The following is a 12,903-nucleotide window of genomic DNA, read 5'->3' as shown; positions in this document are numbered from 1 at the left end:
AAGAATTTCAGATGCATCATTTTGGGCAACAGACTAGCATAAACTCCAGAGAATGAGCAAAAAGTTTTCTCCACTTTGGAAATGGTATTAGAATGCTTTATGCATACTGAACACCATGTATGTAGCAAACGTTGCTTTACCACCCATAGCTAACAGCTCCATGGTCCTCAGCTTTGTTTTACTTTCTCGGGCCAGGTCTACTCTAAAGAGGAAGGTCAAATTAAGATATGCAACTCCAGCTACGTTACTTATGTAGCTGGAGTCAACTTAATTCAAGCTTACATGCCATCTCCACTGTGCAAGTTCAACAATTCCCTTACTCCTTGTGAAGAGCATGAGTATCGCCTCCAACAGGGGCACACTGAGTTTGATTTAGCACATCCCTACCAGATATGCTAAAACTGACTGCAGAAGATCAACCGCAGCAGCATTGATCTTCCACCTAGTGAAGACACATCCTCACTTTCAACCTAAAAACTTCTTATCTGACTTCCATAATTCACCTCTAGTTGCAAGATTCAGCAACAGAAAATGGAACAAAACCAGTTCCACAGAAAGAAAATGAAAAGCAAAGTGAAAAAGATGCCTGCCATTAAAACATGAGTGAGAAATTCTGCTAAAGGAGTAAAAGTAAGAAAAACTACCAGCTGTCCAAATTCATCCCCACAAACTAAAGAAAGAGAAGTTACTCACCTGTGTAGTAACGATAGTTCTTCGAGATGTGTCCCCGTGGGTGCTCCACTGTAGGTGTCAGGCTCGCCCCGGCACCACAGCTCAGAAATTCTTCAGCAGTCTCCGTCAGGTCACGCATGCGCCGATGCACGTCGGCTCCTCGCGCGCTTATGGTCACGTGCGCGATCCGGTCCCCGCCAGTTCCTGATCAACCGCTCCAGATGCTCCTGAAAAAAAAACACAAACAGAGCTCCGAAGTGGGGAGGAACGGGTGGGTAGTGGAGCACCCACAGGGACACATCTCGAAGAACTATCGTTACTACACAGGCGAGTAACTTCTCTTTCTTCTTCGAGTGGTCCCCGTGGGCGCTCCACAGTAGGTGACTACCCAGCAGTAACTCCCCCCCCCCGAAAAAGGAGGTGGGTACCTGATTTATGCGCAGCTTGCCCGTGAAAGGACTGCTGTCGACAGGCGTGTATCCTCATCAAGCATCCTGTGCATGGCGTAGTGCTTGGCGAAGGTGTCATAGAAAGACCACGTCGCCGCTCTGCAGATATCTCTCAGTGCGATTCCTTTGAAGAAAGCCGTTGACGCCGCCATCGCCCTAGTAGAGTGGGTCCTTGGCGGAACTGGCAGAGGAGTCTTATGCAAGACACAATGTGATTTGAAATCCTCTGTGAAGATAGCGCTTCTCCTTTTGACCTGGATGCAATGGACATCAGGAGTCTGTCCGTTTTCCGGAAAGGTTTAGTTCTATCAATGTAGAAGGCCAGTGCCCTTCTTACATCAAGTAAGTGCAACCGTGCCTCTTCATTTGGATTGTGAGGCTTAGGATAGAACAAGGGCAACACTATTGGTTCGTTAATATGAAAATCTGAAGAGACCTTCGGAACGAAGGCTGGGTGCAAACGTAAGACTACTGCTTCTTTTGAGAATATCGTGCAGGGTGGTGTGGACATTATGGCCGCGAGCTCGCTCACTCTGCGAGCTGACGTGATTGCCAGGAGGAAAGTCGTTTTAATGGTAAGTAGTCGAAGGGGATCTGTAGCCAATGGTTTAAAGGGCGGTCCCGAGAGGGTGTGCAAAACTAAGTCTAAACTCCATGACGGCGGTATTGGTTTCCGAGGGGGGTACAGCTTTACCAACCCCTTTAGGAAACGCGAGACAACAGGATGGACAAATGTGGTTGATCCATCCTCTTCATGCCGAAACACTGATATAGCCGCCAGATGCACCTTTATAGAGAATAGAGAAAGTCCCTTTTGTTTGAGTTGTAGCAGATAGTCCAGAATCGTAGGTATGGTGGCATCCTGGGGTGTTAGCTGCCTGGAGGAGCACCAAATGGAAAAACGCAACCATTTGTGCTGATAAGTCTTTCTGGTAGAAGTCCTCCGACTACATTCAAGGACTTGTTGTACTCCCTCTGAGCATGTAGTCTCCAAGGCGCCTAGCCATGGATTAACCATGCTTGTAGCTGAAGTCTCTTGGGGTGTGGGTGCAGTATTGACCCCCAAGCCTGAGTGAGAATGTCCAGTACTGTTGGTAGGGGAAATGGCCGATGCTGTGCCATGCGTAGAAGCAATGGGAACCACTGTTGCCGGTCCCAGGTTGGGACTACGAGTATCATGCGTGCTCACTCCCTTTTGGCCTTCTCCAAGACCTTGTGTATAAGTGTCGTGGGAGGGAACGCATAAAGTAGAGGGCCCTTCCATGGGATCATGAAGGCGTCCCCCAAAGACCCCTGTCCCATGCCAGCTCTGGAGCAGTACTGGGGACATTTCTTGTTGTCCCAGGTGGCGAACAAGTCGATTTGGGGAAAACCCCATCTGCGGAACACTTGGTGAAGTAGGTCTGAATGGACCTGCCACTCGTGAGTGGGCGCAAAATGTCTGCTGAGCTGGTCTGCCTTGATGTTGTGGACACCCGGTAAGTATGAAGCCTTTATGGTTCTATTGTTGGCAATGCACCAGTTCCACAGTTGGACCGCCTCCGCACAAAGTGTACGAGACCTGGCTCCCCCCTGCCGGTTTATATAAAACATGGTGGTGGTGTTGTCGGTATTCACGCCAACTATTTTTCCGCGCAGATAATTCTGAAAATGCCTGCACGCATTGAACACTGCTCTGAGCTCTAATATGTTTACGTGCAGTGTCTTCTCCGCGGGGGACCATAACCCTTGAGTGGTTTTGTTGTCCATGTGTGTCCCCCATCCCATATGGGAGGCATCTGTTGTAATGAACACAGTAATTTGTGGTTGGCGGAAGGGCACCCCTGTTAGAAGATTCTTGGGGTTTTCCCACCATGTTAGCGACCTTCGTGCCTTTGTTGTAAGTGACACCCTCTTGTGAACGGTGTGGATTGAGGGTTTGTACACGGTTGCCAACCAATGCTGCAATCCTCGCATGTGCAGCCTGGCGTTTTGGACCACAAACGTGGTGGTCGCCATATGCCCCAATAATTGTAAGCACGTAAGAACTGGAACAGTGGGGCTGTACGTTATTAGTTGTACGAGAGACTCGATGGCGCGAAAACGAGCCTCGGGTAGATATACCCTTGACATGACTGAGTCTATCCGAGCCCCTATAAACTCTATATTTTGCGTGGGGTCGGTCTTTGACTTTGAGAAGTTGATGATGAGGCCCAATGAGGTCAATGTGTTTGTGGTGATGTGTATCATCCGTAATACCTCTGCCTGGGAAGTTCCCTTTAGCAGGCAATCGTCCAGGTACAGGAAAATGAAAACGCCCTGTCTGTGTAGATATGCTGACACCACCGCTAAGGTCTTGGTGAAGACTCTGGGCACTGAAGAGAGGCTGAATGGAAGGACTCTGTACTGAAAATGATCTGTGCCAACAATGAACCAGAGGAAGCGCCTGTGGGCTGGATGAATTGCGATATGAAAATACGCATCCTGTAAGTCGAGGGCTGCAAACCAATCTCCGTCATCTAGTGCCGTGATTATTGAAGCCATCGTAGTCATCTTGAAGCACTGTTTGCGTAGATACTGGTTTAGTGCGCGTAGATCCAAAATGGGCCTCCACCCTCCTGTCTTCTTTTCCGTCAGGAAGTACCTGGAGTAGAACCCTTTGCCTTGAAATTGCTCCGGTACTCTCTCCACCACCCCTATGAATAGGAGGTGGTCCACCTCCCGCCTTAATTCCGGTAGGTGAGAGGGGTCTCTGAGGAGGGGTGCGGTGGGAGGATTTGGTGGAGGTAATGAGTGGAAGGGGATCGTGTATCCCGTGTTTACAATCTCCAATACCCACTTGTCCGAAGTGATGCTTTTCCATTGTGGGAAAAATGGCTTGAGTCGGTGATGGAACATGTACTGAGATTGGCACTGAGATATGGTCTTGGCTTCGCGACCCTCGACATACCCGTCAAACCTGCTGTCTTGTACTTTGCCCTGAGGAGGCGTAGCCCTGCTGAGGTCGACGCCTAGGGCCCTTGTGATTGTTGATGACGTCCCTGATCATACCCCCGTTGAAACTGGGTACGTTGCTGTTGGTAACCATAACAGCGTTGTTGAGGATAAAACTTCTTCCTTCTGAACGGTGGGGTATATATTCCCAAAGTGTCGCTCTGGAGTCTTTGCTTGAGTGTAGGACTGAGTCAGTTGATTCGGCAAACAATTTTATTTTGCTAAAGGGGAGGTCTGCAATTTTGACTTGTAACTCCTTGGGAATGCCGGATGTGAGAAGCCATGACTCCCTCCGTATTACCACCGCAGTGGCTACAGCGCGGGCCACTGTGTCCGCCACATCCAATGGAATCTGTACGCCCGCTCGAGAAGCCGCATAGCCTTCTTGTACAATTGCCTTAAGAATCAGCCTTTCATCCTCCAGAAGCAAGTCCATGAGGACGGTAAGTTTAGAGTAGTTGTCGAAATTGTGGTTCGACAAATGAGCAGCATAGTTGGCCATGCGGAGCAGGCTTTTCTACCCAGGAGATCCAGCTTCTTTATATCCTTGTCCAGTCCCCCAGATTTGTACTGGGACGATTTGGACCTATGTTGAGACGATTCGACCACTAGCAAATTTGGCTGTGGATGACTAAAGAGAAATTCCATACCTCTCGCAGGGACAAAGTACTTTTTGTCCGCCCTTTTGTTGCGAGGAGGAGCGGATGCCAGAGTTTGCCATATGTTAGTGGCTGCCTCCATGATTGCATCGTTCAAAGGAATAGCTATTTTAGAAGAGGACGGGGGCCTGAGATTTTTAAGGAGTCTGTGGTGCTTCTCCTGCACCTCTGCCACTCTTGGGATTGAGCTACCCTTTTAAACATCTCCTGGAACTGTTTCAGGTCATCTGGGGGAGAAATGTCTCCAGGAACCACCGCCTTGTCTGGCGAGGATGAGGAGGCATCACTATGGTATCTCTCCTCCAATTCCTCTGGATCCTGGCTGTACTGGTATGATTGTCTTTTTGAAACTTCGAGGTGGGGTTCAATGTCTTTCGACCCAGCCTCTGATTGGGGAACTTGCGGTGTTCCCCCAGGTGGAAGCTGTACACTGTGGCGTTGAGGGGGAGTTGACGGAGATCCACGGTGAGATGTGGACCTCCTATGCTGACGCCCTGTATAATGATGGCGGTCATAGCAATAGGGACAGGGGCCCGGTGATGGGGACCTGGACCATGACCCAAAGATGTAAGGGTGGTGCAAGAAATGCCGAGACCATCGAGATGACACCAACATATGGGGAGAGCCTCTGTGGGAATACTCATAGGGGTCTCTGCTAGATGATGGAGAGAAGCATGCAGCCCCCTGAGATGGACTCCGGAGAAAAGGAGATGGATGTCTGTGGCAGGCTGAAGGTGTTGCTGCCCATCGAATCTCTGGTGGTGACCGTGGTGACAGAGGCAGCACAGTTACCTCACGGGAGGGGCTGTGGTGCCTGGTCTTTGTTTTAGCTTTTGCCCTCTCAGGTGGTCTTATCGGTGGGCTTGGTACCGTAGCAGGTGCCATGCTGGTTTCCACTGCTCCCGGTGCCGTCATTGTCGGTGCCGTTGTCCTCGGTGCCATCATCCCCGGTGCCGACGTCCTCGGAGCCGTCGTTTCCGGGGCCTCTGGGGGAACTTCGCTCGGTGCCGGTCTGTCCAGTGCCTGCACGGCTCTCGGTGCCGTCTCCCTAGTAGCTGTAGGCCCTTGGGTGGTTACATGCGCCGCGGCTTTACCAGTGGAAGAAGCCAGCGTGCGCGGGCCCTTCGTTGCACTCGTCCCGCTCCCAGAAGTAACAGGCAGGGATCGAACAGGAGAAGCTCTTCTTTTCTTCTGCACAGAGGAGGTCAAAGAGGCAGCCTTCCTCTTGTGCGATCCTGAAGAGCCCTCCGTATGCGTTGTCTCTGATGAGGCAGGTTGAAGTGCTTTGTCAAATAGCAGCATCTTCAACCTCATTTCCCTATCTTTCCTAGCCCTATTCGTCAACTTGGAACAATGGGAGCACTTCTGGGGAACGTGTGTCTCCCCGAGGCAACGGATACATCTGCTATGGCCATCCGAAGCAGGCATGGCCTCCTGGCAACATTCACACTTCTTAAAGCCGGGGGATGACATTGTTAAAGCTCAACTCTGTGAGTCCTTAGGTGCTAAGAGCACACTTAACAGTCAATTTGATAACACTAACAACCGTTGGCCTTTGGAGGCTTGACAAAAAAAACTAGTGGGCCCCCCCGGAGGCGGCCGCTGCAGTCTTTAAGATAGTCTTTTACTTTTAAACGAACTGTAACGAGGTAACTAAACTATAACAAACTACTAACTATGAAATATTATAATTATTAACACAAGAAAAATAAGATTTATCTGTCTTGGGCGTTGGAGCCGGAGAGGATTCCGTCTGCAGTGGTTGGCGGTTGAGAAGGGACTGGCGGGGACCGGATCACGCATGTGACCGTAAGCGCGCGAAGAGCCGACGCGCATTGGCGCATGCGCGACCCGATGGAGACTGCTGAAGAACTTCCGAGCTGCGGCGCCGGGGCGAGCCCGACACCTACTCTGGAGCACCCACCGGGACCACTTGAAGAAGAAAAGAACATTTTTACTGAAGACTATACATAAAACTGTCCCCCTGGTTACAAAAATATCTATCTATTCAATAATTGTGCTGTGTGGAAAATTTAAAAATAAAATACGTTCTCCCCCGCCCCCATCTTCCAGTTTTCAATTTCCAAATAGTTCTTAACCATAGGTGGGTACTGAGAATGTGACCATGGGGACAAGTGAGCCCGAGGTCATTTGCTAATTAATCTTGGCTAAAATTCACATTAAAGTATTTTGAGTGGTATGTATGAATACAATTAATAGGGTAAATATATTTGGGTCTCTGCAATTTAAAACATTTCTGTCAAACTCTTTTCTGGATGTACTATACCACAGATCAGAATCTGCTTCACTACCAGTGTCAAGCTCCCAGCTGCAACTTAATTTTCTATCATTTGTCTAATTGTGGTAATCAGACATTAGTTATCAATTACACATAGGCTCATCTCAAGTCAACTATTGAAATGCATGTATGAAATGCTTATAAAGTCTCAAGCGAAGAATATAGTTGGCTGAGTCAGGAAAGTCACAAGTATCTAGAGGAGTTAAATATCAACAACAACATTTTGTAGGCTACCCTTCTACTCTCGTATCGGAGGGGTAGCCGTGTTAGTCTGGATCTGTAACAGCAACGAAGGGTCCTGTGGCACCTTATAGACTAACAGAAAAGTTTTGAGCATGAGCTTTCGTGAGCACAGACTCACTTCATCAGATGCTGGTCTTGGAAATCTGCAGGGCCAGGTATGAATAAGCCAGAGCAAGGGTGGGGATAACAAGGTTAGCTCAGTCAGCAAGGGTGAGGCTTACTACCAGCAGTTGATCTGGAGGTGTGAACACCAAGGGAGGGGTGTCTTTTACAAGGGTGTTCCTCCCTTGGTGTTCACACCTCCAGATCAACTGCTGGTAGTAAGCCTCACCCTTGCTGACTGAGCTAACCTTGTTATCCCCACCCTTGCTCTGGCTTATTCATACCTGGCCCTGCAGATTTCCAAGACCAGCATCTGATGAAGTGAGTCTGTGCTCACGAAAGCTCATGCTCAAAACTTTTCTGTTAGTCTGTAAGGTGCCACAGGACCCTTCATTGCTCCTTCCACTCTAGAAAGTCAAATGTTGAATTAAATTCTCTCAAGGTGATTAGACCTATGTATTAGAACTGAGCTTTTTTTTTTTTTTTTTTTTTTATAAAAAAAAAAAAAAAAAGACCTACCACATATCTTAAACTTCTTCTGGCTTAACTATAATTCACTTAAATTACACATTTAATTGCCCCAAAGTTCAAATATTTTAATAATTAAAGATATTAAGTGCCTCAAAGTCAGACCTTCACTGGGACAGCTGTCACAGATGGTCAACTGTTAAGCCTAATATTTTCAACATCTCTCCAATTATTTTAACATTTGAGTTAATTTTAGTATCAATAAAATATGCGATTCATTTAAAACTATCTATTTGAAGAACTCATAACCAAGAAATTGCTGAAAGTATTAGCCTGCTCAAATCAGTGAGAACAAAAGCTGCATTCATTTATGTAATACTTCAGAGTCAGTAATCAAAGAGAAGAGCCTGAAGAGCGATAGGGTAAGGTGGACCTGGGGGCACTGAGAGCAGCTGGGGGGAGAGGGGCCAGTGCAGTGAGGAGGGCGGACATGGGAGCAGATGGGGGTAGTGGGTTGGGGAGGGTCCTATGGTGATGGGTAGCTGGGGGGAGGGGCGGTGAAAGGTAGAGAGGAGGGTCCTGGGGATATGAGGTCATTGCTCTGCAGGGAGCTATGGCGACTCGTGGTGACAGAGAGGTATGAAGTAGCGTGATCCTTAACCACATTCTCCACACCCCACTGCCTTGTGGGTTATCCTGGGAAGGAGAAAGGCTAAGGGAGTAAACCCTGACAGAAAATCCGGAGTGGAGTCCGAAGGCAGGTTGGTGTCAACTTCTGGTACTGTCCCGGCAACTCGTGCAGCTGAGCTGGTACCAGACATGGAAGTTATCCTCTCCTTTGGACTATATCGGTAAAGCCGAGAGGGAGACACTGGTGTCTGGGCAGCCCAGAGTCTCCATAATAAGTGCCCAGGCTCGCACCCGGAGAGGTACTCAGGCATCGCTGAACAGCGTTGCATCAACACAGGAGGCAACAGATACCGGTTATAAGCTCTTGATCGATTGGCGTAGAGAACGAGCGCCAGGGGTTGCCTTCGACGGTGGGAGAGATCCTTGCATCTCACTGGACAGTCACTGCCCGCCTCAAGCTGGGCAGCCCCCAGCCAATAGGGTACTGTCCCACCACACTTCACCTGCCTCGCTGGGTGCGTGAGGCTCAAGGTTCCCGAACCTGACATGTGACTGAAATTTGGGCACCAGGCAAACCAATAAGAAAATCAACAAGAAATGAGAAACATCAACAATTTAAACTTGCTTGCTGGAATGTGCAGACCATGCTGACCGGCTTGACTGAAGATCTTCAGGCCATCAGTGACACCCAAAAGACCGCTGTCATCAACGAGGAACTGAAGAGGCTCCGAGTTGATATCGCTGCACTGCAAGAGACGCGACTTGCAGATTCGGGATCTCTAAAGGAAAAGGACTATACCTTTTTCTGGCAGGGTAAAGCCCAAGAAGAACCCAGAGAGCATGGTGTTGGCTTTGCTGTCAGAAACACCCTTCCACAAATGGTTGATTTAGTCATGGGTGGAGCAGAAAGACTTCATTGGATCACGCTTCAAACTTGTGCTGGTCCTGTCCACCTGATCAGCGCTTATGCTCCAACCCTGTACGCCACACCAGAAGTAAAAGACAAGTTCTATGATGTGCTTAGTGCTGCTGTAGCGCAAATACCTGCTCGTGAACAACTGTACATCTTGGGTGACTTCAATGCAAGAGTTGGAGCTGATTGGGACTCATGGCCTTCCTGCTTAGGACACTTCAGTGTGGGAAAAATGAATGACAATGGACAGCGTCTCCTTGAACTGTGCACGTACCAAAATCTGTGCATCACAAACACATTCTTCTGAACGAAGCCACAGCACAGAGTGTCGTGGAGACACCCACGCTCGAAGCACTGGCATCAACTAGATGTGGTCATCACTAGGCTTAATAACCTCAAAAACGTCCTTCTGACACGCAGCTATCATAGTGCTGACTGTGATACAGATCACTCGCTAGTTTGCTCCAAGCTCAAGCTGAGACCCAAGAATCTGTACTGCTCTAAACCTGCTGGAAGGCCCCGCATTGACGCCAGAAAGACGGCAAACTCGGAGAAAGCTGAAAAGTTCAGAGAGACCCTCCAGGAAAATCTGCGCAGCGGCCCTGGGGGCGCCGATGTGACATCCAAATGGCAACATCTGAGGGATACAGTTTACAACACGGCTTTGTCGGTGTTTGGAAGAAGAGCTAGAAACACGAACGACTGGTTCGAAGCTAACTCCAATGAGATGATTCCAGTCATTGAAAAGAAGCGTGCTGCACTCCTGGAGTACAAACGCTCACCGAGCCAGAGTACCCAGGAAGCACTTAGAGAGGCCAGAAGAACAGTACAGCAGACAGCCAGGCGCTGTGCCAACAACCACTGGCTCCAGCTATGCAGCAGCATCCAGACCTGTGCTGATTCTGGTAATCTCCGGGGAATATACGAGGGTATGAAGAAGGCATTAGGACCCACCCAGAAAAAGATGGCACCTCTGAAATCCAAATCTGGTGAAGTCATTGCTGACAAAGCCAAACAGATGGAGTGCTGGGTTGACCACTACTCCGAGCTGTACTCATGCGAGAACGTTGTGGTTGACACAGCCCTCGAGCTCCTACCAGTAATGGACGAACTGGATCAAGAACCGACTGTGGATGAACTGAAGAAAGCCATCGACAGCATTGCAGAAGGAAAGGCCCCTGGTCAGGATGGTATACCACCAGAGGTAATCAAATGTGCCGCGGACACACTCCTGGAACCCATGCATGAATTACTGTGCCTGTGCTGGAAAGAGGGTGAGGTTCCAGAGGATATGCGTTACGTTAACATTGTAACGTTGTATAAGAACAAAGGAGACAGAGGCGACTGCAACAACTACCGTGGAATCACCCTCCTAAGCGTCACTGGTAAACTGTTCACTCGCGGCCTCCTTGGCAGACTCCAGAAGATTGCCGAAAGGGTGTACCCCGAATCGCAGTGCGGATTCCGCGCAGAGAGGTCTACCGTTGACGTGGTCTTCTCTCTAAGGCAGCTGCAGGAGAAGTGCAGGGAGCAGAGAAAGCCACTCTACATAGCCTTCATCGATCTGACCAAGGCCTTTGACTTGGTCAGCAGGGATGGTCTGTTCAAACTGCTCCACAAGATAGGCTGTCCTCCACGGTTACTCAAGATGATCCAGTCATTTCACAAAGACATGAGAAGAACCATCCAATATGACGGCGCCTTATCAGATGCTTTCAGAATCAGGAGCGGCGTCAAACAAGGATGCTTGCTTGCTCCGACATTGTTCGGGATCTTCGCACTCCTCCTGAAGCATGCCTGTGGATCTTCAACAGAGGGCATCTTGCTGCACACAAGATCTGATGGGAAACTGTTTAACCTTGCAAGGCTGAAAGCTAAGTCTAAGGTGCGAGAAGTCCTCATCAGAGACATGCTGTTCGCAGACGATGCTGCTGTAGTGTCTCACACAGAAGACCAGCTTCAAAAACTGCTGGATCAGTTCTCCAAAGCGTGCGAGGACTTTGGGCTTACCATCAGCCTAAAGACGACAAACGTACTCGGTCAGGATGTTGCTGAATCCCCATCAATCAGCATTGACAACTATACGTTAGAGGTCGTCCACGAGTTCGTTTACCTCGGGTCCACCATCACTGACACCCTATCGTTGTGCACTGAGCTAAATAGGAGGATTGGAAAAGCGGCCACAACTCTGTCCAGACTCAGCAAGAGAGTGTGGAATAACAACAAGCTGTACACTTGCACCAAAATGCAAGTCTACAGAGCCTGCATCCTCAGCACCCTCCTTTCTGGCAGCAAGACTTGGACGCTGTATGCCCGCCAGGAAAAGAGGCTGAACGTCTTCCACTTGCGCTGCCTCAGGAGCATCCTTGGAATATCATGGAAGGACGGAGTGACCAACACCGCCGTCCTCGAGCAAGCTGGAATCCCAACCATGCACACCCTCCTCAGGCAGCGTCAGCTCTGCTGGCTTGGCCACATCCACAGGATGAATGATGGAAGGATTCCAAAAGACATCCTGTATGGTGAGCTAGCCTCTGGCAAAAGACCTCCCGGATGCCCCCAGTTGCGCTACAAAGATGTCTGCAAGAGAGACCTCAGAGAGGTAGACATCGAGCTGGACAGCTGGGAAGAACTAGCAGACGACCGCAGCAGATGGAGGCAGGGGTTACACAAGGGCCTTCAGAAGGGCGAGATGAAGATCAGACAGCTAGCAGAGGAGAAGCCAGTGCACAGAAAGCCCAATAAGGACTTGCCAGACACCCACTACATCTGCAAGAGATGCAGCAAGGACTGTCACTCTCGTGTGGGTCTTCATAGTCACAACAGACGCTGTAAATGAAGTCCTCAACTGAAACTTTAAAGGGCGCGATCCATAGTCTATGCAGACTGAAGGATGCCTACTACTACTACTGACGATTGAAGGAACAAAACCATAACCAGCACAGATTCTGTACAGGGTGCAGTATTAAAACCAGCTTGTTGAAGGGTATTTAGGTACCACAAGCTACCTGTAAGTCATTTTAGTAAACACCATTTGTATTTAGTATTGACTTGTCTTGAACCAAAAATCGCTGGAGCAGTAAAAAAAAAAAGTAAGAAGCTAAGAATTCTTTAAACAAATTCCAGTTCAGAGACAACAGCTATACCAGGATTTTAAAATCTGTTAAGAAACAGGTGACTCTCTTCATACTTCTGACTTTTTAAAATTCAGAGCAATCTCATCCCCATTGTTATCATTTTCCACACCCATTCGTCCGACTGTTACAGAAATATTTATCTCCTTGAGACACTGATAGCCTTCAAGACTTGGCAGAAGTAAAGCTGAAGCATTAAAAAACCACTCAGTCAATATCCTCCTTTCACTGCTCCCCTAAATCAGGAACATGTGCAGCACAGAAAGTGACCTTTTCAAGCCCCCTGAAAAAAACCTTTATTTTTTAATACCAATGATTAACTTAAAACCAATGGCAATTTATGATGCATTATTTTCTCTCA

General features: G+C 48.7%; 1 protein-coding gene across 3 annotated transcripts in view; it reads right to left on the bottom strand.

Annotated features, from left to right (window-relative positions):
- PBX4 (PBX homeobox 4) overlaps nt 1-12,903 on the bottom strand; it is a 53,378-nt gene that overhangs the window by 19,094 nt on the left and 21,381 nt on the right. Inside the window, exon 1 of one of the 3 annotated variants that reach the window (XM_074979512.1) lies at nt 694-899. The exons of the other annotated variants lie outside the window; for them this stretch is intronic. Within the exon in view, the coding sequence (XP_074835613.1) occupies nt 694-811 (118 nt within the window). The 5' untranslated portion in view covers nt 812-899. Of the gene's footprint in view, nt 1-693; nt 900-12,903 lie in introns of those variants that run through there. 3 annotated transcript variants of the gene reach the window in all.

This window comes from Carettochelys insculpta, chromosome 29, assembly GCF_033958435.1.
Source record: "Carettochelys insculpta isolate YL-2023 chromosome 29, ASM3395843v1, whole genome shotgun sequence".
NCBI lineage: Eukaryota > Metazoa > Chordata > Testudines > Carettochelyidae > Carettochelys > Carettochelys insculpta.
Note: the sequence above shows the minus strand (reverse complement) of the source record. Positions and strands in the feature narration are given on the sequence as shown.